Genomic DNA, 12,927 nt, shown 5'->3' with positions numbered 1-12,927 from the left:
TTGTTTTTTTTATTCTGTGTTCACCCGGTTCAGGACTGCGAAGTAAGAATAGGAGCAGCGTAAAATCTGAAAAACAAAGAAGTTAGGTAAACTTAAATAAGAATTAAAAAACATTTTAGAAAAAATAAAAACACCTAAGTCTGAAAAATACTGTGCTAGAAATCGCATCAAAATCGGTTCAGCCAAACGTGAGATAATCGCGCACAAACATGCAGATCGAACTGAGATCTTTCCTTTTTTTGAAGTTGAAAATTATTATTATATTTGTGCATTTATGATACCTTTATAAATAAATAAAATATATAGACTAAATAGTAGACTCATTAGACCAGTCACAACCACAATGTTCTGGAACTAAAAAACAACACTGGATGTCAAACGAGACGTGGAGTCTAATTGAGGAACGCAGAGCACTGAAAGCTAGAGGCAGTAGCCTTCGAGAATTAAATAGTTACGGATCTAAGATTCAAACGGCTTGTCGTAGGGACCGCAATTTGGCGTTAAAATCCATCTGTATGGAAGTGGAACAACATAGCGAAAAGTATGAGACCAAGGACTTATATATGAAAATAAAATTTATAACCAGACAGTTTAAACCAAAGACCTGGACTATTGAAAACCCCGCAGGCGATACAGTGACAGAGATTAAGGCGATAGTGGAGGTCTGGAGAAATTACTGTTGTTCTCTATTCTCAAGAGATTCTGCTGTATCTAATCTCGAGGTTCCAGATGTGTACCACCGCGAACCATCGATACTTAAAGATGAGATTAGAGCAGCTGTTGATCACCTTAAATGCGGCAAAGCAGTAGGAGTTGACGAGTTACCCATAGAAATCATCAAAGCTATGGGAGATTTCGGAGTAGATATAATACACTGCATATGCTCCAGGATCTGGGATAGTGGAGAATGGCCAGCAGATTGGGCTAAATCACTCTTTATACCTCTCCATAAAAAGGGATCTACTAAAAAGTGTAATAACTACCGTTTGATATCTCTAATATCGCATAGCAGTAAGATACTTTTGCATATTCTAAACACCAGGCTACAAGCTTACTTAAACCGCGAAATAGCCAAAGAGCAGGCTGGGTTTGTCAAGGGCCGAGGAACTCGTGAGCAAATTCTCATATTGAGGCAACTCGTCGAGAAAGCCCGAGAATTTAATAAAACGCTATACATCTGTTTTGTTGACTTCAGTAAAGCCTTTGACACGGTTGTATGGTCCAAACTGTGGGAAATATTGCTGAAGATGGGCGTACCTTACCACCTGGTTCATCTCATCTGGAAACTTTATGAGGATGGAACAGCATGTGTACGATTGGATGGAGTCGACTCTGATTCCTTCAAAACACAAGCCGGCGTTAGACAAGGGTGTATACTATCACCCTTGCTATTTAACATCTACACCGAGTACATTATGCGCATCGTTTTGGAGGACTGGGATAAGGGTATATCGGTCGGAGGGAAGATGATATCCAACCTGAGGTATGCGGACGACACAACTCTTCTGGCGTCATCAAAGGAAGATATCAGTAATCTGTTGCGAACACTTGAAACAACAAGTTTAAAGTTTGGACTTAAATTGAACCGCGACAAAACAAAGATGATGATAGTGGATAGAGCAAACGACAACAACCCAGATAGCACACAAATTGCGAACTGTGAAGTCGTCACGAGCTACATCTATCTGGGCTCTATCATTGATAGTTGTGGAGGCTGCAACCTCGAAATAAGACGACGCTGCGCCATGACTCGATCAGCTGCACAAAGACTGGATAAAATCTGGAAAGACCGCCGAATAACCAGAAATACAAAAGTACGCCTTATGAAAAGCCTTGTGTTTCCGATCTTTCTTTACGGTGCCGAGACGTGGACGTTACGGATGCAGGACCGAAGAAGGATCGACGCCCTGGAAATGTGGTGCTGGAGACGGATGCTCAGCGTTAGCTGGACCGCTCATCGGACTAACGTGTCCATACTCAACGAATTAAAAATCAAACAAAGGCTCTCGTCGCTTGTGCAATTACGAATCCTTAGGTTCTTTGGACACGTTGCCCGCAAAAGTGACTCTATGGAGCGTCTAGTTATACAGGGTAGAGTCGAAGGCACGAGACCGCGTGGTCGTTCACCGACACGATGGACAGATACCATCAAATCTGTCACCAAGATCCCTGTGATAGAATGCGCTCGCCAGGCAACCAACAGGGAGCGATGGAGAAGAATCGCCAAGGCAGCGATCGCACCTGATGCACCAGTGGGCGACCCTACATGACCACGACCACTCTGACAAGAGTGTACGACTAAGAAGATACCTTTATAAACACTGGTACAACCCGTACCGATAAAGAATGGGATTAGAAATCGCGACAGCTGTATTTACCTCTCGCTCATACACTATAGCACATGAGCGAGAGTTGAATACAGCTGTCGCGATTTCTAATCCCATTCTTTATCGGCACGGGTTGTATATTATACTGACCGCTACAAAAGTAGGTCGGGATAGCGATATGTAGTGTCCCGCTTTGAAAATAATAGGTTTCTTCATTCGTTCCATCGCTATGAACAGAGCACGTTTAAACTTGGTGTCTTGCTCATACCACGGGCACTGGTACAGCCATTCTCGGAGATTTTCACTCTGGAAGTATATTTTAGTTAATTGCTAGAGGATTATGGTAGCAGCCAGATTTTAATATTTCGATGACTGGTTAGTGGTACGGTCAGCAACAAAAGCTTATTTACACAGTCCACATTACAAAATAACTGAGCACGGTTATGCTTCATGCTTTAGTACCCTCTTATTCATCGAAGTTTCCTTATCGGATACTAAAGCACTAGGTATACACAGTCCCTAGCTGATTGTCAAAACTACAGATAAAATTAACCCGATGAACTAAGAATTATAATTCTTTAATTTTAGTAAGTTTATGTTAATGGACCTTTGTTGCTTACTGTATTCATCCTCATGTTATCCTTTCGCCAAGTGCAAGTTACAGAAACTACTATTGCCTTTAACTACAAATTAAATATAATACCCGTATGGTAAGCTCATGGCCACACCAACAGTAGAGGAACAGTTGAGACAACATGGTCACCATGTAGTTCAGCATCGAGAAGAACTGCACGCTGTTCGGTTCCACCTAGAAATGTAAGACTATATATCTTCTAGAACATATAGAGGCATTAGCGGGTCGAGAGAGGTGCACGAGGGTTATTGTTACAGGCCACATGCTCATAGGTAGGTATCCATGCCCCAAGTTAGTTGGGAGTCGCCATTTAGTTTGGCGAGAACTTATCATTCAGGTGTATTGCTTCAATTTGGGGAATACATACAATAGATATCCTCAGTCCTATATTGCATATGATAGCAACGGTGCCTGTCAGTTGGAAGAAAATGTTCGCGTGGTAGGTGTCCTCACACAGCTGAATGAACCTGCGAAAATATCATGGTTGCTATAGCGGATGTTTACAAATTCTCGACACAAGCTTCAAGCTTCTGGCCTTACACAAATCGGAACTTCTTCCTGGAAGTGTTTAAAAGATACCTTTCAACAGTCTGATGCTGCTTGATACATTCAACAAGAAATTCATTGTTCGTCTTGATAATCTTCCGATGACCTTCCTCTGAGTCGGCCGACTCAAACACGTATTTTATCTGAAAGCGGATAATCAGAATTATCAATCGACATAAGGAGCAAGTACAACTTCAAAACGCCTTGCCTATTCGTCCTTTCTCAGATCGTCACTTCGTATTTTGGGAGAGGGTTGGATTTCTTTCAGCCAAAAAGCCTGAAAAATAGCAGCAAAGATAGTTCTCCCACCTTCTGAATCTTATCCATAATAATCTCCAGTTGTGCACAGCCGAACATGATCATGGAGACGGCGACACTATCCACCGATATGAAGAGGAACGCGCTGATGTAGATGCTCACCATCTGGTAGAGGTAGCCTAGCTCGTAGTCTGGTGATTTCAGTGGAGTCACTGGCATCCTGGAGATACTTATGAATGTCAAAAAAGGTACCATATGATGGTATAAGACTGAATCTAGTTAGTTGGCCATACCAAAAGAAGCCCTTTGAAGAAGATCAGGCAAGAAAGTTAGTCACTATAGTCACAAGCTAAAGAAAACTTATAGGAACAGAAAAGCTTACCAAATTCTAAAAGGAAATGATCGTTTGCTGGCAGCGTCAAATAGCGGTATCATGGCCCACAGAGTACAGGTGGTCGTGGCACTCGTCAGGAAGAACAAACAAAGACGCTTTATCTTGCGAGCTTGTGCTGCTAAAATCCTAACAAAGGGAAATAAGTCTTTTACATACGCTATTTGGCATAAAACGAAGTTCTTATTTCTGAAGTTTCAACAGAATGAGTGATTATGTATCTTTCATTTGGTAAAGATTAAGTTTACTAACTTCTCATGCTCAGCAGACTTCGGCTCAAATATTTCACAGTCCATGATCTCTAGCAGTTCCAACAGGCTCTGTTTGTTGACCATGAAAGCCGTGGACTTGTAACACAGAGACGCTTGAGTGAAAAGCAAGTAAGAGGCTTCGGACACCGCGTCAATATCTCCCCACACATCCGCTATGTAGATGATTTCGAAAAGAAGGAAAGAGTATTGTGTCCACATGACAAAAAGCATGTAAAGTTTCCGAAGTATGACAAAGTTGTTCGGGTGTGGCCATACGCCGTGTGCGCTTAGGATCTTTTTAGGCCGACCTAGGAATAGACTTGTGTTTTTCACTGCCATTTTTATGGGCAGAAGAATGAGACGACCAGACAAAGCTACCGTCCAAGATGCAACTTCATCGTCTTTGAAGATATTGTAGGTAGCTCTGTTTTCAAAGAACCCTTGAATAATTCAAAACTTGAAGTTTAAACGTTTAAGTTCGTAAAGTTTTAATCGTTGTTGATACGTTGATGCGTTATAAATTGTAGACATTGTGCTAATTGCTTTAGTTATTCGAGAAACTCCGTATATGTCCTCTACCTACTGGTCCTATTTAATCGGCTAAATGGCATTCTTCAGATTGCCCTAATTCAGAAAATTTTCTCTAAGTTGGCTTTCGGTTCTAACTGATTCCTCAAAAGATACACCTAATATTTACTTACCTACGTATTTTGTTCTATATATACCTAGATACCGAATTGACTGGTAATAGATTTACAAATTACAATATATAAACCAATACCCAATTGTAATAAGTAGCAAGTATGTTAGGATCTTTATTCCCATATCATCAACATTGTAGTAAGAAACTTCAATAGCCGCCCAACCTACTTCTAAACTTTCCTGAAAGGCGAAAAGTAATTAAAATAATTTACACATACAGCAGATGTTTACTGCGATTTGATTCCCACGAACCACAGATTTGATATAATCAGGAAAAAAATAAAAGTAAAATTGTTTATTTGGTGCTGATTTATTTACTACAATACCTGTTTCTTAGTGCTAATTTATAAGCTTCTCTACTATTGCCATGGTGTGCGTCTCTTAAACTGTGATTCATTTCGGACTTTTATGTAGTCTGATTCAATACTGCGAAGTAGGAGTAAGACATTCGGAGTATCTGTAACAGAATAAAATATAGGTAGGTAAGTAAAACATAATTATTTCATCATTGTATTGTTATAAATGTACATAATGTAAATGTCGGTCCTGTGCCTGATCTATCTCCAGTCGTATCGGATTGCCGTCCCATCGGGCTATGAGAGTGAGGGAATATTGAATGCACCTATGTCAGTGCAAAATGCTTGAGCACTATAAAATATCTTGCGCAGTTGGCTAATCTCCTTTTATGAGAACAGACACCGTGGCCGATATCGGCTAGGAGAACAACATCATCAATGTATAAAGTTGGACTTATTCTTACAGCAACAAAAGTCTGCCTAGACAAGATGATGTAGTGTCCAGCACGCAGCACGAGCGGCCGACTGATACGCATCATGGCGAAGCAGAGCTCCCGCTTGAACTTCACGTCCTGCTCGTACCAGATGCACTTGTACAGCACTGTGTGCAGGTCCTCGCTCTGAAGGTTAGAATATTGTTAGAAAATCAGCTTCATGATTATTGAATCAGTATTTTTAATAGCATTCGACTGCTGAAGGTAAGTCTGCCCTGACATGGTTTGAGCATCAGATAAATCACTTTCAATAAATAAGTTGAAATCTGCAGGTAATCGTATCGACTGTTCGCAGGGACTAATCACGACTGTTCAAACATAGTTATTCTTCTTTCCTGTCCCATTTTCTAGATCCTTTGGATTTCTACATCTTGATCTTAATTTTATATTGAAAACTAGCTGCTTACTGTTGCAGTCAACTCATGTCCGCACCAGCAGCATACGAAGAGTTGGCTAATCATCACTGACACGTATGTGAGGATGGAGAAGAACTGCATGCTGCGCCAATCCACCTGTTTAGAAAAGATAAAACTGGATTGCATGCAGTACCTATAGCAATGTCTGACAAATGTACCTAGGTACTGAAGTCTTGCGAAATAAACTAATAATAAATTAGGTAAGTAGGTACATAGGAAGGTTTTGTTTGCGTCCATTCTAGAGTAGGTACCTGAATCGGGATTCAATAATTCTGCTTATTAGGTATACTTACAACTAAAATTCTTAGCGCAGACATGCAGATAATTCCAACACTGCCAACAAGTTGAAACAGCAGATATGGATGATAAGCATTTTCAACCAGCTCCGTGAATCTAAAAGTTTTCAATTGTATTTACAAGTTAAGTTCTTTGAAAGTTGCGGTTACTTATGAACGTTGTATATAATCGGAGATTAAGAATAAGTATGCTTCGGTTTCATAAGAAAAGAAAAGGATTTTACTTACGTAACAATAGCTTGGTGATGTTTTATACAATCGACAAGCTTATTGTAATTTTGTGCTAAAGCTGCTTTAGTACCTTGTTTTCTATCTACTGACGTAATCTGCAATAGAATCAATCAAGGCATATATCCGGCTCTTAACCAGGTTCCAGCCGATGGTAAAAAGGACACAGCAAAGTTCAGCCGACGGTATGCGACTACACCAAGATCTAGCTGCTACCATAAAGGCTGATCATAGTCCTAACCAAACAGAAAAGAAAAAGTTCTGCTGCTTGAACATTTTAGCCAGCTAAAAAAAAATGTAGAAGCACTTCAGTAATAAGCCATAACATATCCACATATTTGAACAAACAACGCACACTCATAATCTTCTCCTTAATGATATCTATCTGGGCGCAGCCGAAGATGACGGAGGAGAACACCACGCTATCCACGCCGAAGTACATGTACGCGCTGATGCAGATCGTGCCCAGCTGGAAGGCGTAGCCGATGTAGTACTGCACTGCCTTCTCGGGACTTACTGGCATCCTGGAAATTCAAATTCCCAGGAACAATGGTGTTGAAACTCCTGTATACGAAAGTGTCACTTCGTCTGCCTATGTAATACCTAGCTAGAGAATGCTTTCACTTGAACATGATGTAGTTACTAGAAGCTATCAGAAACTATTACTTAAGCTCCTCAAGTGTTAACTGCCTCGGTTGCAGTTATTCCAAAACCACCGGCTTGTTTTACAGTTTTCTAGTTCTGGACAATTGCATATTTACAAAAGTATGTTGTATATGCACAATTTGCCTGATTTTGGTTTTCGAGTTACGGTACGTATCATCTGCCTAAGGTAGGCAGCCCCATACCTTTTTAAACGAATGATGACATCAGATACCTATTCTCGAGATGAAAAATCAAATTTCGTTACTCACCACATATCAAACGGGAACTTCCTATCAGCATCATCGAACAATGGCTTCATAGCCCACAAGCCGCAGGTTATCTGAGAGCTTACCATGAAAGCGAGTAGCAGTCGCTTTATACGCGCAGCCTGTAATTTCAATATACTGTGCGGAATTTAATATATTATGTCCAGCAGAAGACATTGTGGTAGGTATTGCCGAAGCACACAAATTATACAAGGAGAACCCTTCCAACTATTATTAAATTATGTTCAAGAGCAAAAAATAAAGTGGAACGATTCCTGACCCAATAAAATTTGTGTTCTCCAGCTTCAGATTTTCGAAGACCTACTTCTCATGAACTTCATTATCTGGTTTAAAAATATCTGCATCCATAAACTGCAAAAGCTCCTTCAGCATATCAATGTTGATTTGAAAAATCGTCACTTTCAAGCAAAGGCATGCCTGAGTGAAGAGCAAATAAGAAGCTTGGGAAACTGCATCCAAGTCCCCCCAAACTTGGACTATATAAATCATTTGGAAAATCAGGAATAAATACTGCAAAGTCATCATAAAAGCCCTGTATGCTCTGTCGAGAATTGACCCATTCTCCGCCGGGATCCATACACCTAAGTGCTTCATCACAAACTTGGCCCTATTTAGAAACAAATCTTCCGATGAAATCATGGTGATGGAATCGACAGTTGAAATGTCTAAATAATGACCCTTTTTTGAAACATAATCTTTTATGTGTGTCCACTTAATAAAATGACGCAATTACGGCAAATAACGAGGTAATTGCAACTCAATTGATGTTGTATCAATATGGTAGGAGGACGATAATTGGCAGGTATTGCACGTTACTTTATACAGGGTGAGAGAAATTAGGATTTGTATTAGGATTAGGAAGTGCTAAACACAATGCGTAGAATTGCCTAAAAGGAATTACAATGGGATAAATACTGTTTTGCTAGTACTTACTAGTAGTAATCAGTAGTAAGATACTACTGACCAACTTAACTTTTACTACTACTAACTTTATATGGCAGTCACTGATTCTACCATATAACAAAGTAGGTACTTTTGGTAACTATGTATTACCTGTTTATTCTTAACTCTCTTTACACGTTAGTGACTGGCGCAAAAATAAGCATAAGTTTAATGTTGAACGTTTTCTTTAAATTGGGCAAGTATTAGAATCCACCCTTTATAAATGCCGTTACTTGGCACAGTTTACATTTTCCACTTAGGTTTCATTTGTCTAGCTATTGGTTAATTGCATAATGAGATTAAAATGATAGAGTACTACCATCAGTTAATGAAACCTTTTGTTTTATTCAACTAGCCATAAGCCAATTAAATAAAACATTACGAAATCAACAAAAACTAAGGATTTGTCCTAACTTGAGGAGTTTGCTTAATCAAACCATTATTTATATAACGTGATCTGTAATATTTGGTATTCTAGCAGGATATATTAGATCGGTAGATCCGCAACTATTTATTTACAAATCAACAAAAAAGGTTTCAGCTTTCTTTCTTCAAAGGAAAAAGTTTCATGCGTTTCTGAACCATAAACTTGACGTGTGATGTGTCAGGCTTACGTCAGTGAATCTAAATGTCAAAATGATCGCCGTAGGGACAAGCGATCTAAATAGATAATTTAAACACTTTTCAACAATTCCTCTCAATAATGGTGCCTTCATAATACAATGATAGTGACACGTTAGCATGGAAAATAATATAATGGAGTTTACATTGCCGCCAGCCCCTCGGGGGCTGTGCTTCGACAGAAATGATTTTGTCAAGGTATTCTTGCCGATAGTCATGTAATTTGTCGTGTTAATCAGTTAATTAGGCTTGATATGTATTCATAACTTGTTACTAACTATTCCAGACAAACTTTTCCGTCGATAACTTTTTAGCGGAGCATCAAAATGTGGCGTCTTTGGAGACTATGCGTGATGACCTGGGAGTGTACTTAAAGGTCCTCAGACTGGCCATGATAGAGCTCATAAACAAGGATTACGCGAATTTCGTCAATTTGTGCGCCACTCTCATCGGGTTTGACAAAGCAATAGTAAAAATACAGGTGCCATTAGGACAGTTGAATGATGAAGTCGTTGTAAGTAGCACAAATTACTATAACTAACAATAATAATCATACTTAATATTTTTTATGAAATTTTGAAACAGTTTATGAAAAAACAACAGATTCCTAGCATCGATACAGTGTAGCAATACATGGATTCCCTATAATTACCAATTAAGCCTTATCTTAATTGGCTTTGATTGTTAAAATTGTTAATTTACAACAGATGACTAAGTGTTTATTTTTGTTGTAGAGTGTAAAACAATGTCTGGAAGATGCAATGAAAGAGTTGTCAATGTGGATGAGCCAAAGGCATGGACTACAGAAGAAAAAGCAGCTTCTCAAACACTATAGCCAAACAATAAACTGTCTAAAAACACTAGACAACATCCTACAGAATATATCTTCTAAAAAGAAACAAGAGCAGGTAGCCCTCGCCGACCGAGCAGCGATGCAATACAATCAACTCAAGTTCTCCATCGCAAAGTGTGACAGTATAACAAAACCGGAGCACAAAGTAAAATATAACGAACTAGGGGATAAACTAATACAAACACTCAATGAATTACTATTCAAGTTTTATAATAATAACGATGAAGAGAACCTCCTAAAAACTCTCATCACACTCGCATCTTTAGACCGTGTTAGAGAGTCCGAAATGCTTATAAGAAAGCAAGCAGTGGCACCACTCTTACAAGACATTATTAACGAACCTACTTTGCAGAAAAGCAAAGATGGATTGCAAGGGATCTATGAGAGAATCCTGTCCCTACTGGACACTAAACTGAAGTTACTGCTAACAGTAACACAACATTCCAAACTATCCTTCCTTGTAAAGAAATATAGGTTTTTAGTAAACTGCTTTTGGTGTGAAGTCGAAAGCAGGCTGGAGGTGAATCTTGCGTCAATTTTTGCTCCTGGCAACCCTCAAATATTTTATAGGAGGTACAGTGAGAGCATACATTTTCTAAGAAAACTTGAAGAATATTGCTCTGCGGATGACATCAAGTTGATGAGGGATTCTGCGGAGTATAAGAGCTTCCAAAGAAGATGGAATTTGCCAGTTTATTTCCAGATTCGGTTTCAGGAAATTGCAGGTAATCTTTTTAATTTATATATATTTCGAAAAAAATTATTATCTCTAAAAACTGAACTAAAATCTGAAAAGATCTTAATTGTTATGACAGAAAATTACTACAAACTGAATTTTGCAAGATGATAAATTATTTCTATACCTAAGTATGTTAGCTGAGTATACATGAGTTATGAGTATGAGTTATGCTTTAGATTGGCCTCATAATTCTTCTCAGTTTTATAAGAACATTCACTCTAAAAATGTAAAAATTCCAAATATGTGTGTGTTTATAAAATGTACAAACAATCACAGGAAGTTACGAGGCGGTGCTACAAAAGAGCCCCACAGTGGAACATAACAACGATTTTGTGTTGAGAGAAACACACAAATGTTGGAATGCGGTCCATGAGTGCTGGTCTGAAGGTGTCTACATTGAGGCTTTGGCTCACAAGTTCTGGAAACTAACACTGCAAATGTTATCGCGGTATGCAACATGGGCTAATGCGTATTGTACACAGGTAAGAAACATTATATATGCCAGTTGTAGGCCATTTGACGCTCGTATCAAGTGCTGATAATGTTGTATACACTGATAAGTATTATGAAACATACCCGATTTTATCATTAAGCTAATGGCCACTTAAAGCCCTAAGCTCACCATTTAATCTCAAGGCCTATTTGTGAGTAATCAAATGCTAATTTATTCGAAGTAACAAAGACATGTTTGTACTTGACATAAATAAAAATATACTGTTGATTACGTCACTTTACGTTATTTCTGTAAAGTAACAATAGAGATCTATGTCTTGGTAGAACTGCATATTACAATGTTATACTCAACTGATAAACATTTTTATTGACATGTGTACTTTTATGTATTTTTCAGAGAATACCATCACAAAAGTTTGAACCAACAAATGTAAATAAAAACCTAATTGACAACAGTATTAACATCTATGTGGACGTACAAACTTTGCTGAGAAAGTTGCCTCAATTACTTGAGCTTGTTCAGACCAAAATACCTATTGACAACAAAGATCTGCTGGGACAAAGCTTGAGGTCTTCAGAGACGGTATTAGAAGGTACAAAGGAGAAGGTAAAGGAATGTATAGTCAATGAACTATACGACAATTTCAACGTCCACTTGAAGCAAGTTAGCGACATACCGCGGTTGTACAGGAAGACCAACCGCAGCGTGCCCACCAAGCCCTGCACGTACATAGATGTAGTGTCTAACGCCTTAAATGAATTCAACCAAGAAGCTTCCAAAAAATTGGATAATGTGTTCACTATGGAACTATTTGAATCGCTATTCAATGTTATGACTATTTCGTAAGTATAATTTGGTAATTTCAAATTTATATAAAGCCTTTTTATTTCCATTTCTTTACAATAGTATGTTAATTATTATTTGTTTTAATTTTTGATTAAAAAAATAGATCCCATATGGGTACAGGCCTCCCCCATCTTCTTCCATTTTTCTCTATTGAGGGCAACAGTCTGCCAACTGGGCCCTGCAATCCCAGCTACGTCATCAGCTAATTTTCAAATAAATTTACGGAAATCCTAATCTCGTCACGCGATACGCTTGATGGACCAAAATACGGAAACCTAAGTTATCCATGTAGGATAACTTTGTATTTAAATACTGAAACTATACCTAATGTTAATAAAACTTTGCGCCTTATCTGCTGCATACGATAAGGGACCTACTATAAATAGCAACATATATTCCAGATACTACAAATATGTAGAGGATGTTCTGACCTCGGTGCAAAAGACCGAAGAGTCATTGAGAAGACTGAAGCAAATACGAGAGATGAGTTCCCCTCAGAGCAGCGACAGCGCGGGCATGACGGACGGCGACAAGATCCGCCTGCAGCTCAACGTGGACGTGGTCTCGTACGGCGCCCTCGCGCGCTCGCTCCGCCTCAATGTAAATAGTGTTCACAAGTTCTCACAACTATCCACTATGGTAACTGAAGCTGTAAAAAATATAGATATTAAATGATATGCCCAATTGTATACTAAAGTTTT

The 12,927-nt window shown here is 38.8% G+C and overlaps 1 protein-coding gene and 1 pseudogene across 1 annotated transcript; one reads left to right on the top strand and one right to left on the bottom strand.

Moving 5' to 3' along the window:
- Nucleotides 1–9: 9 nt before the first annotated feature.
- On the bottom strand, nucleotides 10–8,651 carry LOC124640327 (annotated as a pseudogene).
- Nucleotides 8,652–9,319: 668 nt separating this feature from the next.
- Nucleotides 9,320–12,917, top strand: LOC124640156 (conserved oligomeric Golgi complex subunit 2). The gene is made up of 6 exons (XM_047177820.1): nucleotides 9,320–9,532; nucleotides 9,621–9,848; nucleotides 10,069–10,912; nucleotides 11,203–11,408; nucleotides 11,777–12,222; nucleotides 12,628–12,917. The coding sequence occupies exons 1-6, from the start codon at nucleotides 9,455–9,457 to the stop codon at nucleotides 12,899–12,901; spliced, it is 2,076 nt and encodes a 691-aa protein (XP_047033776.1). The 5' UTR covers nucleotides 9,320–9,454; the 3' UTR covers nucleotides 12,902–12,917.
- Nucleotides 12,918–12,927: the final 10 nt, after the last annotated feature.

This window comes from Helicoverpa zea, chromosome 20 (genome assembly GCF_022581195.2).
Source record: "Helicoverpa zea isolate HzStark_Cry1AcR chromosome 20, ilHelZeax1.1, whole genome shotgun sequence".
Lineage (NCBI taxonomy): Eukaryota > Metazoa > Arthropoda > Insecta > Lepidoptera > Noctuidae > Helicoverpa > Helicoverpa zea.
The sequence above is the reverse complement of the archived record's forward strand: the minus strand, read 5'-3'. Positions and strand labels throughout refer to the sequence as shown.